The 21,591-nt window shown below is 42.3% G+C and overlaps 1 protein-coding gene across 7 annotated transcripts in view; it reads right to left on the bottom strand.

Moving 5' to 3' along the window:
• Positions 1 to 21,591, bottom strand: part of LOC134357790 (zinc finger protein 385D-like) — a 381,269-nt gene that overhangs the window by 61,196 nt on the left and 298,482 nt on the right. For all 7 annotated transcript variants that reach the window (XM_063069445.1, XM_063069446.1, XM_063069444.1 and 4 more), the window contains exon 4: positions 19,198 to 19,360. In XM_063069445.1, coding sequence (XP_062925515.1) covers positions 19,198 to 19,360 — 163 coding nt within the window. The remainder of the gene's footprint in view (positions 1 to 19,197; positions 19,361 to 21,591) is intronic.

Here is a 21,591-nt window from a genome sequence, read left to right on the forward strand (position 1 = left end):
CAGAACCGCTGCCACTATACAAGCGAATAGAAATACGACAACGTGAAAGGAAGCATTGGAAATGAGGCATTAGACTTAGCCAAGGGTGGCACGTAGAGTAACAAGAATTTGTGTCTGCAAACAGGACAAAAATATCAGTATTTGGTTATGTAAACTTAAAATAACAGTGGGCCTTGGAAGTGATGTGAATCTTAATACCGGATCGCTCCACGAAGGAGGTACCACAGGTTAGGCTGTGCGTCCTGTTTTAAGTAGGCCTCTGGCCAATCTTTGGGAATTTTCTCACTGTGTATAGGTTAATCTCTTGTGAGGCGAGACAAGGTTTCAGAAGAGCTAGTTGTGAAATTATAATAAAACCTAAGAATGAAAATGATCCCAAGTTTGAATCTGACTCTGGGATTCTTCAGCGGCAACCCAGAACTAATTTGTGCAAAACTGACACCTTGTCAGAATAAAACCAAAATCCATCAAAGCCTTTCAGTGCATTGTGTCAAACAGCCCAGTTTAACAAGAAATTTACCTCCTAATGAGAAATTATTGGAGAAATCATATAATTCTCTCAATGGTGACAAAAGTGAAATATCCTTTTAGCTGTGCTTAAACAAATGAAAGCATATGCCTTCCTCAGATAATCTCTAATGCACAATTGTGACACCAGCCTTTGAAATTTCTACAAGCACTGAACCAATCCATTTTCATTATTTTATTAATTAACACAATCGGCTGCAAGATAAGCCTTGCGGGTGAAGGTTATCGGTCAGATTGGTTTTACTGATGAGCGTTCTCACAACGTTACACTTAACACTGCTTTTGTACCTTAATGTGTATTATATCACAGTAAACCCCAGAGAACGAGTCAATCAATGTTCCTCATTTTCTACACAGAGTGGAGAAATTTGCATTTATAATCCCACTGAAATGTTTCATCTCTTAGATTATCACAAGATTTAATAAGGTGCTTGAGAATTACAAAGTTTCAGAATACAAGCCTTGGAAAAATGTGATTTATTTTATTGTGACCACAATTATAAATCTGTATGTTTTGTCTCATTACTTCGATGGTGGCTAGAACAAATGCGTCTAACTCAATACATGGTAATATTTTGAAAAATTCTGACAAAACAAGAGATACAGGACTGATGAGGCATTTGAAATCTAATCCAACATCATTATTCTAATATTAAAAGCCTCATGTCACCTGACAGAGAGACACACAAGTGGAATCTGAAGCCAGAGATGTAATTGGAGGCAACGACAAGCAGTACACTCCTGTCATGAAATATGAAAAGGAAAACACAGAATAATTGTTCATATAATAAATAACAGATACCTACAATAACACTGATTTGCACAAGGTTGCACTAAGCACTGAGAGAATAGCTTACTATTTGTTATAAGTGCAAGCTTTTTATTGGTACTTACAAAGGTTGGTAATACGTGCAGTCGACATTGGTAAGAAAACCTTGGAAAGTCATTTCACTCGCTTGTCAAAGTAAGCTTCTGCAATGCGTAGTTCGGTGCTTGTGATTTTAGCTGCAATCAGTGCCACCTCTGTCAGTTGCATGTTACAGTGTCCTCTAACCATAACTGCATTCTCTCTAAAAACACTGCCTGGAGCTAACCTAATCAGCAAAACCTGGCTCTGACGTCTATGTAAAACAGTGCTCAGTTCACCACAAGCATGCATTTTTAATTTGCATCACAAAGTTATTAATTAGTCGAACACACTTGCAAATTCTACATTTATACAACTCTAATCTGTTTTACTTAAAGCCAATTATGCATCAATATCAATATGCAAAACTCTGCCTTACAGTCACGATGCCAGAGTGCAGTTAATTGCATTAGTTAGCGCACATGATTTGTATAGAGCACGTATTCATTTACTTAGATGGAATATTATTTCATCATGATAACAGATAACAGAAATCCCTTCCTGCCCCAGTGTTTTAGCTGAAATGGTTAATTCTACCTGACCTACCTTCGTCAGTATGTAGTCAGACCACACTTGGAGTATTATGAGCAGTTTTGGGCCGCTTATAAGGTGATAAGACATAGGAGCTGAATTAGGTCATTCGGCCCATCGAATCTGCTCTGCCATTTCATCATGACTGATTTATTATCACTCTCAACCTCATTCTCCGCTTTCTACTGATAACGTTTGACACCCTGATGAATCAAGAACATATCAACATCCGTCTTAAATATACCCAATGACCTGGCCTGCACAGCTGTCTGTGGCAGTGAATTCCATAGATTCACAACCCTCTGGCTAAATAAATTCCTCATCTCTATTCTAAATGTATGTCCCTCTATTCAGAGGCCGTGCCCTCTGGCCTTAGACTCTCCCACTATAGGAAATATCCTTTCCACAACCACTCTTTTTAAGCCTTTCAATATTTGATGGGTTTCAATGAGATCCCCCCATGTTTTTCTAAACTCCAGTGAGTACAGGCCCAGAGCCATAACTCTCCTCATATGTTAACCCTTTCATTCTTGGGATCTTTCTCAGGATCTCCCATGGAGCCTTTCCAATACCAGCATATCCTTTCTAAGATAAGGGGCACAGAACTGCTCACAATACTCCAACTGTGATCTGACCAATGCCTTATCAAGCCTTAGCATTACATCCTCACCCTTATATTCTAAATTTCTTGAAATGAATGCTAACATTGCATTTGCCATCCTCACCACTGACTCAACCTGCAAATTAACCTTTAGGGAATCTTGCACAAGGATTCCCAAATCCCTTTGCACCTCTGATTATTGACCTCTCTACGTTTAGAAAATAGTCTATGGGTTTATTCCTTCCACCAAAGTACATGATCATACACTTCCCTACACTATATTCCATCTGCCATTTCCTTGTCCATTCTTCCAATTAGTCTAAGTCCTTCTGCAGACTCCCTGCTTCCTCAACATTACCTGCCCTTCCACATATCTTCATATTGTCTGCAAACCTGGCCAAAAGCCATCAATTCCGTCATCCAAATCATTGACATAGAATGTGATAAGAACCTGGCCCAACACCAGCCCCTGTAGAAACCACTTCTCACAAGCAGCCAACCAGAAAAAGCCCACTTTATTCTCAGTCTTTGCCTTCTGCCAGTCAGCCAATCATGTACCCATGCTAGTACATTTCCTGTAATACCATGGGCTCCGATCTTGTTAAGTAGCCTCATGTATGGCACCTTATCAAAGGTCTGAAAGTCCAAATAAATAACATTTACTGACACGCCCATCCTGCCTGTTATTTTCTCAAATAATCCCAACAGATTGTCAGGCAAAATTTTCCCGAGATAACCATGCTGACTTTGTCGTATGCCTCCAAGTACCCCAAAACCTCAACCTTAATAATGGATTCCAATATTTTCCCAACTACTGAAGTCAGGCTAACTGGCCTATCATTTCTTTTCCTCTGCCTCCTTCCCTTTTTAAAGAGTGGAGTAACATTTACTATTTTCCATTTCTTGGGAACTATTCCAGAATCTACTAATTCTTGAAAGATCACAAATAATACTTCCACAGTCTCCTCACCTACCTCTTTCAGAACCTTGTAGTCCATTTGATCCAGGTGACTTAGCTACCTTCAGACTGTTCAGCTTCCAAGCACCTTCTCTTTAGTAAAAGCAATGACACTCACATCTGCCCCCTGACACTCTCGCATTTCTGGCATTTTCCTAGTGTCTTCCACAGTTAAGGGTGATGCAAAGTACTTATGAAGTTCATCTCCCATTACTACCTCTCCAGCATCACTTTCCAGAGGTCTAATGTCCACTCTTGTCTCTTTTTTATTCTTTATTATCTAATAAAATCTTTTTGCATCCAGTTCATATTATTGGCTAGCTTACCTTCATATTTCATCTTTTCTCTCTTTATGGGTTTTTAGTTGGTTTTCATTGGTTTTTAAGTTCAAAGTCTTTCGAGAGACTTTGAGACTTTTTTTTACCATGCCCATGGTCTGTTCTTTATCAAATTACTGTATTGCTTTGCACTGTTGTAACTATATGTTATAATTATGTGGTTTTTGTCAGTTTTTTAGTCTTGGTTTGTCTTGTGTTTAGAAGCATAGAAACATAGAAAATAGGTGCAGGAGTAGGCCATTCGGTCCTTCGAGCCTGCACCGCCATTTATTATGATCATGGCTGATCATCCAACTCAGAACTCTGCACCAGCCTTCCCTCCATACCCCCTGATCCCCATAGCCACAAGGGCCATATCTAACTCCCTCTTAAATATAGCCAATGAACCGGCCTCAACTGTTTCCTGTGGCAGAGAATTCCACAAATTCACCACTCTCTGTGTGAAGAAGTTTTTCCTAATCTTGGTCCTAAAAGGCTTCCCCTCTATCCTCAAACTGTGGCCCCTCGTTCTGGACTTCCCCAACATCGGGAACAATCTTCCTGCATCTAGCCTGTCCAATCCCTTTAGGATTTTATACGTTTCAATCAGATTCCCCCTCAATCTTCTAAATTCCAACGAGTACAAGCCCAGTTCATTCAGTCTTTCTTCATATGAAAGTCCTGCCATCCCAGGAATCAATCTGGTGAACCTTCTTTGTACTCCCTCTATGGCAAGGATGTCTTTCCTCAGATTAGGGGACCAAAACTGCACACAATACTCTAGGTGTGGTCTCACCAAGGCCTTGTACAACTGCAGTAGTACCTCCCTGCTCCTGTACTCGAATCCTCTCGCTATAAATGCCAGCATAGCATTCGCCCTTTTCACCGCCTGCTGTACCTGCATGCCCACTTTCAATGACTGGTGTATAATGACACCCGGGTCTCGTTGCACCTCCCCTTTTCCTAATCGGCCACCATTCAGATAATAATCTGTTTTCCTATTTTTGCCACCAAAGTGGATAACTTCACATTTATCCACATTAAATTGCATCTGCCATGAATTTGCCCACTCACCCAACCTATCCAAGTCACCCGCATCCTCTTAGCATCCTCCTCACAGCTAACACTGCCGCCCAGCTTCGTGTCATCCACAAACTTGGAGATGCTGCATTTAATTCCCTCATCCAAGTCATCAATACATGTTGTAAACAACTGGGGTCCCAGCACTGAGCCTTGCGGTACCCCACTAGTCACTGCCTGCCATTCTGAAAAGGTCCCATTTATTCCCACTGCTTCCTGTCTGCTAACCAATTCTCTTTCCACATCAATACCATACCCCCAATACCATGTGCTTTAAGTTTGCACACTAATCTCCTGTGTGTGATATCATTCTGGAGGAACATTGTATCATTTCTTAATGCATGCATTACTAAATGACAATAAAAGAGGACTGCGTGTCCTCATAATCTAAAACTAACCTTCCCAATTCTCTACCTGCCCAACAGTTTTTGCAATATTCGAAGCTCTCTCCTTTGCTTTATGCTGTCTTTGACTTCCCTTGACAGCCATGGTTGCACCATACTGCCTTTAGAATACTGACGAAGGGTCTCGGCCCGAAACGTTGACTGTACCTCTTCCTATAGATGCTGCCTAGCCTGCTGTGTTCACCAGCATTTTTTGTATGTGTTGCCTTTAGAATACTTCATCTTCAGAAGTATTTTTCCTGTACCTTGCAAATTTTCCCCAGAAACACCTGCCATTGCTGTTTTACCATCATCCCTGCTAGAGTCCTATCACAGTGGGGTGCTGGGAACGGACCCAAATGCAAGACACAGACACTGAAGTATGAGGAACAGGACTTGACTAGAGTAGGGACGTGACAGGATACAGACAAGGAGCAGGGACAAGAACACAGACTTGGGCTAGGAGGCAGGCTGGGGTCTTGGATCTAGAGCTGGGAGACCCGGAGTCCTGAGTCCACGGACCGGACCATGAACCGGAATGCGGACTTCATGGACCGGACCATGACAGTCACTTTCCAATCAACTTTCGCCAGCTCCTCTCTCATGCCTCTGTTATTCCCTTTACTGATACATCTGATTTTAGCCTCTTCTTCTCAAACTGCAGGGTGAATTCTATCATATTATGACCAATGTCTCCTAATGGTTCCTTTACCTTACGCTCTCTAATTCAAATCTGGTTCATTACACGACACACAATACAGAATTGCCTTTCACCTAGTGGGCTCAACCATAAGCTGCTCTAAAAAGACATCTTATAGGCATTCTACAAATTCCCTCTCTTGAAATCCAGCACAGACCTGATTTTCTCCAAAATACCTGTAGATTGAAATCCCCCATATTATCAAAACATTTCAAAGTTGCTGGTGAACGCAGCAGGCCAGGCAGCATCTCTAGGAAGAGGTGCAGTCGACGTTTCAGGCCGAGACCCTTCGTCAGGACTAACTGAAGGAAGAGTGAGTAAGGGATTTGAAAGTTGGAGGGGGAAGGGGAGATCCAAAATGATAGGAGAAGACAGGAGGGGGAGGGATGGAGCCAAGAGCTGGACAGGTGATTGGCAAAAGGGATACGAGAGGATCATGGGACAGGAGGTCCGGGAAGAAAGACAAGGGCGGGGGGTGGACCCAGAGGATGGGCAAGAGGTATATTCAGAGGGACAGAGGGAGAAAAAGGTGAGTGAGAGAAAGAATGTGTGCATAAAAATAAGTAACAGATGGGGTACGAGGGGGAGGTGGGGCATTAGCGGAAGTTAGAGAAGTCGATGTTCATGCCATCAGGTTGGAGGCTACCCAGACGGAATATAAGGTGTTGTTCCTCCAACCTGAGTGTGGCTTCATCTTTACAGTAGAGGAGGCCGTGGATAGACATGTCAGAATGGGAGTGGGATGTGGAATTAAAATGTGTGGCCACTGGAAGATCCTGCTTTCTCTGGTGGACAGAGCGTAGATGTTCAGCAAAGCGGTCTCCCAGTCTTATAAGGTGTTGTTCCGTCTGGGTAGCCTCCAACCTGATGGCATGAACATCGACTTCTCTAGCTTCCGCTAAGGCCCCACCTCCCCCTCGTACCCCATCTGTTACTTATTTTTATGCACGCATTCTTTCTCTCACTCTCCTTTTTCTCCCTCTGTCCCTCTGAATATACCTCTTGCCCATCCTCTGGGTCCCCCCCCCTTGTCTTTCTTCCCAGACCTCCTGTCCCATGATCCTCTCGTATCCCCTTTTGCCTATCACCTGTCCAGCTCTTGGCTCTATCCCTCCCCCTCCTGTCTTCTCCTATCATTTTGGATCTCCCCCTCCCCCTCCAACTTTCAAATCCCTTACTCACTCTTCCTTCAGTTAGTCCTGACGAAGGATCTCGGCCTGAAACATCGACTGCACCTCTTCCTACAGATGCTGCCTGGCCTGCTGCATTCACCAGCAACTTTGATGTGTGTTGCTTGAATTTCCAGCATCTGCAGAATTCCTGTTGTTTGCGTTATCAAAACATTGCTCTTTTCGCAAACCTTTTCTTTCTCCTGGTGTAATTTGTAGACCACATCCTGACTACTGTTCAGAGGCTTGTATATAACATCAGTCACGATCCTTAAATATCCGCAGTTTTCCTGTGTCGGATTTTCCATTTCTGGGCATTGGCGTTTCCAAAACCTGTATTGATAGGTCTTTATTCTTTGGAGCGTAGAAGGTTGAGGGGGGACTTGATCGAGGTGTTTAAAATTACGAAGGGGATTGATAGAGTTGACGTGGATAGGATTTTTCCATTGAGAGTGGGGGAGATTCAAACAAGAGGACATGAGTTGAGAGTTAAAGGGCAAAAGTTTAGGGGTAACATGAGGGAGAACTTCTTTACTCAGAGAGTGGTAGCTGTGTGGAACGAGCTTCCAGCAGAAGTGGTTGAGGCAGGTTCGATGTTGTCGTTTAAAGTTAAATTGGATAGCTATATGGACAGGAAAGGAATGGAGGGTTATGGGCTGAGTGCAAGTCAGTGGGACTAGGTGAGAGTAAGAGTTCGGCCTGGACTAGAAGGGCCGAGATGGCCTGTTTCCGTGCTGTAATTGTTATATGGCTATATGATATTTAAACATGGTTTAAATAAAATGAGAAAGGTTGGAAGTGAAAACACAGTCTGTTGGGATGTTCCTTCACTGAGCTGCCTTTCTCTGTTGTCACGTCCCTTCTCTTCTCCTCATCGTTGTTCACAACAGCTGCCAATGGCTATGTCAGGATGATGGTAATGTGTTGCTGCCTACAACAGACCATAAATCTGTAAACTGTTGATTGCTTTGGACAGCAGAACAATTGCCTGAGCAGGGCAGTGATCTGTCTGTTTGACCCGGTTGTAGGCAATGCTAAAGGTTTTCATTGTCTGTATGCTGCTCCTGTGTGTATGTGTTGTATCGGCTGTGAGAGGCAGTCCTCTCTGCCTCCCAGCATGCCTCCACTGAGCAAGGTGGAGAAATATGGAATGAATGTATCATGACAATTACATACTCTCTGAATTGACCTTGGACTTTCTGACTAACAGACCCAACCTCTCCTCCTTCACTCTCACCCTGAACACCGGCGTGCCTCAAGGCTGTGTGCTGAGCCCTCTTCTGTACTCCCTTTTCACCTATGACTGCATTCCTGTACATGGTTCTAACTACATAATCAAGTTCGCAGACGACACCACGGTGGTTGGCCTGATCAGAGGGGATGACGAGATGGCCTACAGGGACGAGGTCCAGCACCTGGCCGTGTGGTGTACTGACAACAACCTGGCCCTTAACACCCAGAAGACCAAGGAGATCATTGTGGACTTCAGACATGCCAGGAGCCACACTCACGTCCCCATCTACATCAACAGAGCTGCAGTGGAGCGTGTATCAAGCTTCAAACTCCTTGGTGTCCACATTTCCGAGGATCTCACCTGGTCCCTGAACTCCTCCATCCAGATCAAAAAGGTGCAACAGCACCTTTATTTCCTGTGGAGCATCAAGAAAGCTCACCTCTGTCCCAGGATACTGACGGACTTTGACCGCTGTACCATTGAGTGTATACTCACCAACTGCATCTCAGTGTGGTATGGTAATTGTCCCGTATCGGACTGCAAAGCACTCCAGCGTGCGGTGAAAACTGCCCAGCAGATTATCGCCACCCAATTCCCCACCATTGAGAACATCTACTATAAACGCTGCCTGGGTAGGGCAGAAAGCATTATCAAGGATGCATCTCACCTTAACCATGGACTTTTTACTCTTCTTCCATCCGGTAGGCGCTACAGGAGCCTCTACTCCCACACCAGCAGGCACAGGAAGAGCTTCTTCCCTGAGGCTGTGACCCTGCTGAACCTCACGTCACAGCGCTAAGCAGTATTGTACCCATATTGTACTGTCTCAGTACTTTTATATTTGTGTGCTGTAGCACTTACTTTTTATTCGCAGTTATTTTGTAAATAACACGATTCTTTGCATTGCTGGTTAGAAGCTAACTGCATTTCATTGGCTTTGTATCTGTACTCGGCACAATGACAATAAAGTTGAATCTAATCTAATCTAATCTGAAGGTAACTTCTTGTTATTCTTTCTTACCCCTCTTCTAATATTGGTCTATCTGTGCACTTGGGATATTACTGTGACACTGTAATTTCCTTTAGGATCAATAAAGCATCTATTTAACTGAACATGGTGACCCAGCTACAATAGACAGTGTGTGTGTGTGTGTGTATGTGTCTGTCTGTCTGTCTGTCTGAGTCTGGGTGTGCATCTGTGTGTGTGAATGTGTGTGTGCGTGTTTCTGTCTGTCTTGCTGTCTGTATCTGGGTGTGCATCTGTGTGTCTGTGTGTGTGTGAGTGTGTGTGTGCATGTGTGTGTGTCTGTGTGAGTGTGTGTATCTTTGTGTGTGTGCGTGTGTCCGTGTCTGTGTGTGTAAATGTGTATCTGCGTGAATGTGTGTGTGTATGTGAATGTGTGCGTATGTGTCTGTGTGCCTGTGTGAGTGTGTGTGTGACACACAGGGAGAGAATTATTGTGTGTGGTTGAGCCAATTACAAGTAAAAGTCAGTCGAGTTTATAGTCTTCTGCCCAAGTCCACGTGTACACAGGCACAATGAAAAACTTGCTGCAGCATTACAGTCACAGAGCATCAGATAACCCACATTCACAAGAGAAACATAAATAAGAATAAATTCAAAGCAACACGCACAGGAGGAACTCAGCAAGTTACGGAGCATCTATGGAAATGAATGAGCAATTGACATTTCAGACCGAGACCCTTCACCAGGTCTGAGAAGGAAGGGGGAATATGCCAGAATATAAAGGTGGTGGGAGGGGAAGGAGGACAGCTAGAAGGTGTCAGGTGAAGCCAGGCGGCTAGGTGGTAAAGGTAAGGGACTAGAAGGGAAGGAATATAATAGGAAAGGAGAGTGGACCTTAGGAGAAATGGAAGGGGGAGGGGACCCAGGGGAGATGATAGGCAGGTGAGAAGGGGTAAGAGGCCAGATTAGGGAATGGAAGAAAAGGGGAGGGGTAGGGAATTTTTTTACAGGAAGGAGAAATCGACATTCATGCCATCAGGTTGGAGGCTACCCTGATGGAATATAGGGTGGCCTCATCTTACTAGAAAGAACAAATTTAGAACAAAAAGCGATGAAGTCTATGTTAGTGCAGAGATCATGGTGATCACAGCAGGTTTGTGCTTGTTGGTTCAAAAACCGAATGGTTGAAGGGAAGTAACTATTCTTGAACCTGGCGGTGTACTCAGTTTGAGTCATGAATGTAGTCAGGCGTGGGCCACATTCCAGTCTTTTATCCGGACAGACCTCTAGACATTATCCCATGGTGCACCATGCTGGTGTCGCGGTCAGTGCGATGCTATTACAGTCAGAGTTCAGAGTTCAATCCTGATATCCTCCGTAAGGAGTTTGTACGTCTTCCCCATGGAACACGTGGGTTTCCACCAGGTGCTCTGGTTTCCTCCCACAAGCCAAAGATGTACCAGTTAGTAGGTTAACTGGGCATTGTACATTGCCCTGTGATTAGGCTAGGGTTAAATGGGGGGGGGGGGGAAGGTTGCTGGTGGTATGTCCAAAGAGCCAAAAGGGCCCATAGGGCACTGTATCTCTAAGTAAATTAATTAATTAATATACCGCTGTCAGGCTCGTTAGCTGCAAATACTTACAGCCTAATGAAATGAGGGCATCAGGAAAACCAATCCTCTTCAAACTCCAATTACCAGTATTGGCTTAGACAATAGTGACACAGTGATCATGCCCCGAGGTTACAGAAAGGCAATTGGAAAACGACAGAATTGAGCAAGGTATCCTTTACACATTTATAATTCCTTCATCAGCATTTTCCTACTGATTGAACATATATTGAAGGGAAACACTTTAATGCATATTTAATAATGCAATTAATGAGAAGTTCTACTTGGCGAGTTGGAACATCATACGTTCAAATAAATTGGTATTTGGAATAGAACATGGAACATAGAAACTTAGAACATTGCATCGGCAAATCTTTTAACCTACTCTAAGATCAACCTAACCCTTCCCTTCTACATCACTCCATTTTTCTATCATCCATGCATCTTTCTAAGAGTTTCTTCAATGCCCCCAATGTGTCTGCCTCTACCACCACCCCGGCAGGCATTCTACATACTCAACACTCTCTGTGTAAAAAGCCTACCGCTGACATCCCTCTTACACATTCCTCCAACCATCTTAAAATTATTTACTCTCATATTAACCATTTCTACACTGGATGACAGTCTCGGGCTGTCCATTCCATCTATCATCTTGTACATCTCCATGAAGTCTCCTCTCATCCTCCGTCTCTTCAGAGAGGTTGCTTACTTTACCAATCCTCGTAAAACATGCTCTCTAATCCAGGCAGCATCCTGGTAAATCTCCTCTTCACCCTCTCTAAGACTTCTACATCCTTCCTATAATGAAGCAACCAGAACTGAACACAATACTCCAAGCGTGGTCTCACCAAAGTTTTATAGACATTACCTCATGGCTCTTGAATATTGAACCTGTGGATTTTTTCGTCAGAGCTTTTCCTGAAGACTGAAGCTTGAAAGATGTTGAGTTACTGCTAGTTTTCTAACTTCAAAACATTAAACTAATTCGAAGGAAGACATGGGAGCCTGAAATGTGAGTCTAAGTTTGTGTTTTCTTTCAGTGAGGCATGCAGATATTACAAGGTGGTGTGATGCTGTAAGCAATTCATGTATTTATACATTTAACCAATAATGTATTATTTAAATGAACAAGAATGCTTAATTAAACAATATATTTACAATATTACTGAAATACACAACACTCCTCCCTGCTTAGCTATAAACTTCAACTCAATATGAAATGTATCTTAACTATATACACAGCATACTATATAATACAAGTACTAAATACACACATCCACAATTTTTTAATTGTCCCATTCAGGACTAAAGATTTAATTGCTACGGAGGATTTCTTACTCTTGTGGGATAACAAGGGAGACCACACTGCTTGGCAGGTGATGCCTGTGGCTGTAAAGACAATCTCAGAATCTGGGGCCTCCTCTGTAATGGTTGTAGGAGTTGATTCTGAGGCCACAGGAAGTGGGTCTGACAGTCTGGACACCTTTCTTCTTCCTTTTTCTTCTGCTAGCTTGTGCATCTTGATCTTGGAAAGATGCATTTAGTTCACTGGAGTATTCTCTTATTAATCATTCTATTGATCCCTTTATGATATGATCTCTCCTCTTGGTTTCCTCATCCACAAACATTACCTGACCAATCCTCAGTTTTTGGATCCCCATTGACTCTTTTCTTTTGGGACTTCTAGTCATCCAGCTGGGCTTTGATCTTTGCATCTACTTTTATAAGCAGCTTTTAGTCTTCCACTTGAAGTTCATGCAACAACCTTAATGCACACAGGGTAGATCCTGGTTCTTCATCCCCACAAAAGTTGGATGCTTGCAACTTCCCTGAAGCTCCTTGAACTCTCTTTCAGCTTAAAACCAAGCCACATTCACACCTAACAGCCTGATTAACACATAAGACCGTAGGAAATTAAGATATAGCAGCAAAATTAGGCCATTTGGCCCACTGAATTTGCTCTGCCATTTCAGCATGGCCGATCAGCACCAAATTCCTGCCTTTTCCCTGTATCCCTTCATGCCCTGACCAATCAACAATCTGTCAGCCTCTGCCTTAAATATATATAAAGGCTTGGCCTCCACTGTTGCCTGTGGCAAAGAATTCCACGGACTCACCATTCTCTGGCTAAAGAAATTCCTCCTCATCTCCATTTTAAAAGGACAGCCCTCTATTCTGAGGCTGTGTCCTCTCGTCTCAGACTTTTCCACCATAGAAAACATCTTCTCCATATACACTCTATCAAGGCCTTTCACTATTTGATAGGTTTCAGTGAGGTCTCTCCTTGTCCTTTGAATTCTAGTGAACACAAGCCCAGAGCCATCAAGCGCTCTTCATATGACAGGCCATTCAATCCTGGAATCAGAAGTTTTCTTAAGTATGTTGCCTACAAAAACTATTGTGGTTGGATCACTGCTTTCCTCACCTTCACAATCTCTCCGACCAGCAAGCTCCTTCCTTATTCCAATATGCTTTATAGCCAGAGGCACAGAGGCACCACCAATACTTGTTTGCCCTCTGTTGGGCCACAGTTTATGGAGTACAGCATACAGACACTTGTGGCATCATCCAGTACGTTTCTGAATTCACTTTCGGTTGGTTCTGTTGCCAGGATGTGCATACAAATGGTGGATGGATGGATCTCCAACCAAGTTGTAGTTGTCTCAGCCAATCACACTCCCACAAAGCTGGCCCTCCTGTTTTTACTGCATACAAGCCCAATGTGACTTGTTAGGTTGTTGTATTTCATTGTTATGGATATCATTCCCACAGGAGTTATCTTTTCTCCAGTATAAATTCTTACTTGGATATCTGTTCAGTATCTTTGAAATGCTGTTCAAACTCATTTTGTGGAATGACTGAAACAGCCAGATCGGAGTCCAATGCATTTTAATTAATTTGCTATTCACTTCTAAAGTGAGCCATATTGCTTGTCTATCGTTAGCAGTCACACTGTAAATCTCAAGGCTATTCAGTCCTGTGTCACTCTCATCGTTATCAGATTCTGCATCAGTAGCGTGTCAATTAGCACTCTTTTTAAAACTTCAACTTGACTTTTCAGCTTTTTCTCTTCTCTGTGCAGTTTGCCTGACATAGTCTTTGTGTATGTCCTACTTTATTGCAGTTTCTACAAGTTTCGCCTTTAAATCTGCATTTCTCTGGTGTATGTGAGCCCTTGCCATGATAGTAACACAATTTGTTAAGCTAGGCCAATTTCTGTTTAAATGTTCAATTTTGTTCACACTTACTTTCATTCCTGACAGCAATTCAATTGCATCTTTATCTGTGATTTCCATTGATAGAGCTATTTCAACTGCTCTCTTAAATGTAAGTTGTGCTTTACTTAGGAGCAATTTTTGAATGCTTTCTTCTAAGATTCCACAAAGTAAACAATCTCTCAGCGTATCATTAAGCCTATCATTGTTCAGATTAAGAGCCATCAATCCTCAGATTCTGCCATATATGCTGAAATGGACTCCCCTTCCTTTTGATTCCACTTATGAAATCTAAAGCATTTTGCAATCAACAATGATTTTGGTTCTAAGTATTCCCGCATTACTTTCAAAATATCAGCAAAGCTCATTTTTGCTTATTTAGTTGGAGCAGTCTAACTTTGAAACAAACTATGTACCTTTAAACCCAAAGCACTCAGCAAAATTGGGACTTGTTTCTCATTGGCTATTTAATTTGCTTCAAAATACTGTTCAATTTCCTCAGTATATATGAGCCAATTATCCATTGTGCAATCAAATGCAACAATCTTTCTGATGTAGCCAGCCATTTCTCCTCCTTTTAATGATTATTATCACCTGGTACTCACTATGATAAACCCTCAATTCTTTTGTTTACTGTCTTTTTTTTAACATGACTGCACTGCACTCCTTTTTTTACTCAGCATTTTTCACTGCGCTTTTTTTAACTCAAATTTCTTGCTGCAATTCAACAGGTCAGTAGCTATCTCAGGTTTGTTTTAAAATATCTTGTCAGCAATGTTATGTTTTGTAACTTCAAAACTTAAACTAATTCAAAGGAAGACACAGAGTCCAAAATGTGAGTCTAACTTTGTGTTTACTTTAAGCGAGGCGCAAGTGTATCACGTGGTAGCGTGATGACATATGCAATTCACATATTTTACATATAACCCATAATAAATTATTTAAACAAAGAAGAATGCTTATTCAAAAACAATATACATACAAGATTACTCAAATATTATTGAAATATTAAAAACATAACAGTTACATCCTATGATTATAAGACCATAAGATATTGGAGCAGAATTAGGCCACTTGGCCCATTGAGTCTTATCCGCTATTCCATCATGGTTGACTTATTATTCTTCATAATCCTGTTCTCCTCCCTACTTCCATAATCTTATTAACCAAGAACCTATCGAACTCCACTTTAAGTACTGTATACCCAGTCACTTGGCCTCCACAACCGTCTGTGAAAATAAATTCCACAGGTACTTCACCTTCTGGCTAAAAAAAAAATCCACTTCATCTCTGTTCTAAAGAGATGACTTTCTATTCTGAGGCTATGCCTTCTGGTCTTGGACTCCCCCACTACAGGAAATATCCACTATATATGGGCCTTTCAAAATTGGATAGGTTTCAATAGGATCCCTCTCAATCTTCTAAACTTCAGCAATCAGAGACGTCAAACACTTCTCATACATTAACCCTTCCATTCCTGGGATCATTCTCATATAGCTCCTCCGAACCCTCTCCAATGCCAACACATCCTTTCTTTAATAAGGGGGCCAAATTTGCTCACAATACCCTAAGTACAATCTGACCAATACTTCCTAAAGCATCTGCTTGATTGAAAATAATGTGGTCCATTCATATGTTCATTATTTTGATGTCATAAGTGCAGTTTTGTAAGTGTGCCCCTCTTCACATTGTCTAGTTGGGTTAATGTTAAAAGCATTTCCACTATTACCATTCCCATTCCTCCTTTAACTGCACACACTCCGGAACAGAGACGCTAACATTACGTAGACTTCTAGTTTGTTTTCTTCCCCCTTATGGGGTATCACAAGGTAAGAAAAAACTCCATTGAATTAGGCAGATAACCTGCATTTGAGAAGTTGTTATCAGCAGAGTGAAGAATTGAGGCTGTACCAATGATATTTTAGTTTACAAAACCTTATGCATTGTAATGTATCCTTACAGTATTTACAATGGAACTAAACATCAGCCAGATGTTTAAAATTCTAGTATTTGAATAGCTAACATTTATACTATCCCTTTTACATCAGTCTTAATGTGGTACAGACACGAAGGGCCAAGTGATCTAATTCTGCTCCTATATCTTATGTTCTTAATAGAGTTAAGCTTTCACATAGAAACATAGAAACATAGAAAATAGGTGCAGGAGCAGGCCATTCGGCCCTTCGAGCCTGCACCGCCATTTATTATGATCATTGCTGATCATCCAACTCAGAACCCTGCACCAGCCTTCCCTCCATACCCCCTGATCCCCGTAGCCACAAGGGCCATATCTAACTCCCTCTTAAATATAGCCAATGAACCGGCCTCAACTGTTTCCTGTGGCAGAGAATTCCACAGATTCACCACTCTCTGTGTGAAGAAGTTTTTCCTAATCTCAGTCCTAAAAGGCTTCCCCCTTATCCTCAAACTGTGACCCCTCGTTCTGGACTTCCCCAACATCGGGAACAGTCTTCCTGCATCTAGCCTGTCCAATCCCTTTAGGATTTTATACTTTTCAATCAGATCCCTCCTCAATCTTCTAAATTCCAACGAGTACAAGCCTAGTTCATCCAGTCTTTCTTCATATGAAAGTCCTGCCATCCCAGGAATCAATCTGGTGAACCTTCTTTGTACTCCCTCTATGGCAAGGATGTCTTTCCTCAGATTAGGGGACCAAAACTGCACACAATACTCCAGGTGTGGTCTCACCAAGGCCTTGTACAACTGCAGTAGTACCTCCCTGCTCCTGTACTCGAATCCTCTCGCTATAAATGCCAGCATACCATTCGCCTTTTTCACCGCCTGCTGTACCTGCATGCCCACTTTCAATGACTGGTGTATAATGACACCCAGGTCTCGTTGCACCTCCCCTTTTCCTAATCGGCCACCATTCAGATAATAATCTGTTTTCCTATTTTTGCCACCAAAGTGGATAACTTCACATTTATCCACATTAAATTGCATCTGCCATGAATTTGCCCACTCACCCAACCTATCCAAGTCACCCTGCATCCTCTTAGCATCCTCCTCACAGCTAACACTGCCACCCAGCTTCGTGTCATCCGCAAACTTGGAGATGCTGCATTTAATTCCCTCATCCAAGTCATTAATATATATTGTAAACAACTGGGGTCCCAGCACTGAGCCGTGCGGTACCCCACTAGTCACTGCCTGCCATTCTGAAAAGGTCCCGTTTATTCCCTCTCTTTGCTTCCTGTCTGCTAACCAATTCTCTATCCATATCAATACCTTACCCCCAATACCGTGTGCTTTAAGTTTGCACACTAATCTCCTGTGTGGGACCTTGTCAAAAACCTTTTGAAAATCCAAATATACCACATCCACTGGTTCTCCCCTATCCACTCTACTAGTTACATCCTCAAAAAATTCTATGAGATTCGTCAGACATGATTTTCCTTTCACAAATCCATGCTGACTTTGTCTGATGATTTCACCGCTTTCCAAATGTGCTGTCATCACATCTTTGATAACTGACTCCAGCAGTTTCCCCACCACCGACGTTAGGCTAACCGGTCTATAATTCCCCGGTTTCTCTCTCCCTCCTTTTTTAAAAAGTGAGGTTACATTAGCCACCCTCCAATCCTCAGGAACTAGTCCAGAATCTAACGAGTTTTGAAAAATTATCACTAATGCATCCACTATTTCTTGGGCTACTTCCTTAAGCACTCTGGGATGCAGACCATCTGGCCCTGGGGATTTATCTGCCTTTAATCCCTTCAATTTACCTAACACCACTTCCCTACTAACATGTATTTCGTTCAGTTCCTCCATCTTACTGGACCCTCTGTCCCCTACTATTTCTGGAAGTTTATTTATGTCCTAATATTTTAATTTCAATTTTCTGGAAATGGAATTTCAGTAAAATATTTAGCCTATGGTTTCCTCAACATTTTAGTTTTAATTAAAACTGTTTTTTTTTCTAAACCACAAATTGTGTCCAGGGGATAAAAATGACCTGTGTTTATTATTGATACTGCAGTATTTTGGAATTTGTAAATGAATTAAAAAATCTACGATTCAAAGAACAGGTAGGGGAATTCTGACTTAAAAACTTGCCTTTGTGGCAATACCCTGTTGTACCTAATTTTTCTTCCATCGTGGCTGACTTATCCCTTTTGATCCATTCTCCGGCCTTCTGCCTGTAACCTGTACAACACAGGGTCTGGAATTTGATTTAATGCCAACAGGCAGCAGTGCTTATATTCCCCGGGTCCTGTTATTTCACAGAGGAATGGATACTGGACTTACTGGTCTGAAGATTCTGCAGATCCTGGAAATCTTGAGGAACTCAGCAGGTCAGGCAGCATCTATGGAGAGGAATAAAGAGTCAATGTTTCGGGCTGATACCCTTCATATGGAGAGACTCTTTATTCCTCTCCAAAGATGCTGCCTGACCTGCTGGCTAAAGGTTTCTCCTCATCTCTGTTCTAAATAGACCTTGTTCCATTTTGAGGCTGCACCATCTGGTCCTAGACTCCTCCCCGTGTCCACTGTATCTAGGGCAGGGGTTCCCAGTCTTTCTTATGTCGTAGTCCCCTACCATTAATCGAAGAGTCTGTGGATCCCAAATTGGGATCCCCTGACCTAGGCCTTTCAACAGGGATCTACCTCATTCCATTGAAAACCAGAAAGGCAGCAAAGTGCATATAATATAAAAAGGTTAGATTTAAGTCAAAGGTTTAATAGATTCTTGATTGGTCAGGGCATGGAGGGATACGGGGAGAAGGCAGGAGATTGGGACTAAAAGGAAGATGGGATCAGCCATGATGAAATGGCAGAGCAGAATCAATGGGCCAAATGGCCTAATTCTGGTCCTATATCTTATGGTCTTATGGTTTTAAATGGGTAATAAGGGGAAGAGCATTCCATTTTCACAGCTACGTAGAACAATATAAAGGCATACACTTTGGCCAAGCCTCAGCAACAAGAGAAAATAAGGCACACGAATGAAAAAAAGAACAAAGGTATGTCTTAACCTGCTTTGTCAGAGCTGGCAGTGATGGTGGTGGTTGTGATAGAAGTGAAGGTGGTCTTTACGCTGTCCTTGGGAGTAACAGTTTTCTGCTTATTTTTCATGGCTTCCAGTGCTTTGAGCTTCTTGGCATGTTTAGTGCCTTTGTAGTGTGCCCCCGCCTGGCTCTACAAAGGGAAACAAATGAACCAGGCAATCAGGCTCATTTCTCAACTGTCGTCCTCTGTGTTGGTGAAAATACAGAACATCTTTCAATAACGGGCACCGCACCGCACGACCAATCACATTCACACTCTCAACCAGGAATCAAAATCACTCACACGTCCTGAGAAGCTGACGACAGGTGCCCTTATTGAAAGATCTTTTTAGACAGTGCTAGTGGTCATCGGAAACAAAAGATAAAAAGGAACACAGAACAGAAACACGTGCATGCTACTGATAAGGAAATAATAAATGACATGAAACATCAAGAGACGCTACGAATCTGCAGTCTAATTTATGAAACATACAGGCCGATATATCTTATGGGAAACAAAAGAGGTATTAAATGTTCATTTATTTTATCTAAATACAATGAGTGACAGCATCCTGGCTCTGGTAGGATAACAAAATAAGTAGATTTTATAAAAAGCAGCTGAAGATGCAGTACTTCTGGTTATAATTACACCTGGCCAGAAATTCACATCTTTATGTCCAAAATGCTGGAGGATCTCAGCAGGTCAGGCAACACCTATGACAGGAAATAAATGGCTGATGTTCCAGGTCAAGATGCTTCATCAAGACTGCAACACACACAAAATGCTGGAGGAACTCAGCATGTCAGGCAGCATCTATGGAGAGGAATTAACAGTCGAAGTTTCCAACTGAAACTATTCATCAGGATTCATGACTGAATAGGGATGAGTGTCGGCCCAAAACGTTCACTGTTCATATGCGACCTCATCTGCCGCGTACCTCCAGCATTTTGTGTCTGGTGTGCCTTGCTCTGAATCTTCAGTATCTGCAGAACCCCTTGTGTTCATGACTTTGGGAGGTATCTCCAACAACTTCCAACGGGGCTGCTCCGATGAATGATCTCCAGTATTTATTCCCCTTCAGAGATGCGGCCTGACCAGCTGAGTTCCTCTAGTATTTTGTGCTACTTTGGATATCCAGCACCTACTGAACCTCTTATGTTCACATCTTTATTCTCATTTAGTCTAACATAAGAAACCTGCTGTATAATCGATCCTAATGTAAATTATTGGCAAGAATCCTGATATATGTGATAAACTGAAATGACAAAACACCTACAATATATTCATCCATAACTGAATGAGGATGTTGATACATGGCTGAATAAGGCCAGTCTGTAACAATTTACTGTAACTTCTGTCTGCATTGAGATTTCATGCTTGAAAATTATTTTGTAAATAACTTATGTTTTTTAGCATTATTACCTAGGAGTGTTATTCCACAAAACTTAGGAGTCCAATTTAAGACTGTATTTTGGGGTGGAACTAGATAAGATTTTAATAGACACAAGAGATTCTGCAGATGCTGGAAAAGACACAAAATACTGGAACACTCAGTTTGCTAACCTCAGGGTCCTTCCTGGTGCTGTTCTCTACCCCAACACATACCTTGTAGCTCAGTGTTAATCAGAATCATGTTTATGTTCATTAACATTAGTTGTGAAATTTGTTGTTTTGTGGCAGCCATATATAAAACAAGTTTGAGGAGATCTGGTATGTTACCAAAGGCTCTGGCAAATTTCTACAGATGTATCACCATCTGGTATGGAGGGACCACTGCACAGGACTGGGAAAAGCTGCAGAGTGTTGCAAATTCAGCCAGCTCCATAATGGGCACAAGCCTCCACACCATCAAGGACATCTTTAACAGGTGATGCTTCAAAAACATCACTCGTCACCCAGGACAGGCCTTCTTCTTGTTACTACCATTGGGCAGAAGATAAAGGAGGCTGAAGACATGCATTCAAATGTTTAAGAACAGCTTCTTCCCCTCATGAAAACTACCTCAGTTTTTGCTCTGTTTTTGACCTACATATATAAGTTCCCCCAACCTATTAAATGTTCCCAATAGCGTGTGTCTCAAATCGCCTCTGACAACTAAGTCCAGCTCCTGGCCTACACGTGTGGCTTAGTGGCTAATCCTGGCGGAACTGCTTCTACTGACAGGAGAAGGGGCAAAAGTGCGTTACTGGCACCTTAAAGCCAGCCACTTTAGGCAGATAGGGCTCGTCAGTCGTGGTTGGCAGCTCATCTAGGAGAAGGAAAAATCTGAACTCAAACCTCTGCTGCTTGTAGCTATACCCATTTAAGGGGAAGGGTTTGGGAATAAACCCAAGGAAAAAGCCAGAGCTGGGGTCCCTAAGACAGTCCTACATTGAGTTCAA

The sequence above is a fragment of the Mobula hypostoma genome, chromosome 17 (assembly GCF_963921235.1).
Source record: "Mobula hypostoma chromosome 17, sMobHyp1.1, whole genome shotgun sequence".
NCBI lineage: Eukaryota > Metazoa > Chordata > Chondrichthyes > Myliobatiformes > Myliobatidae > Mobula > Mobula hypostoma.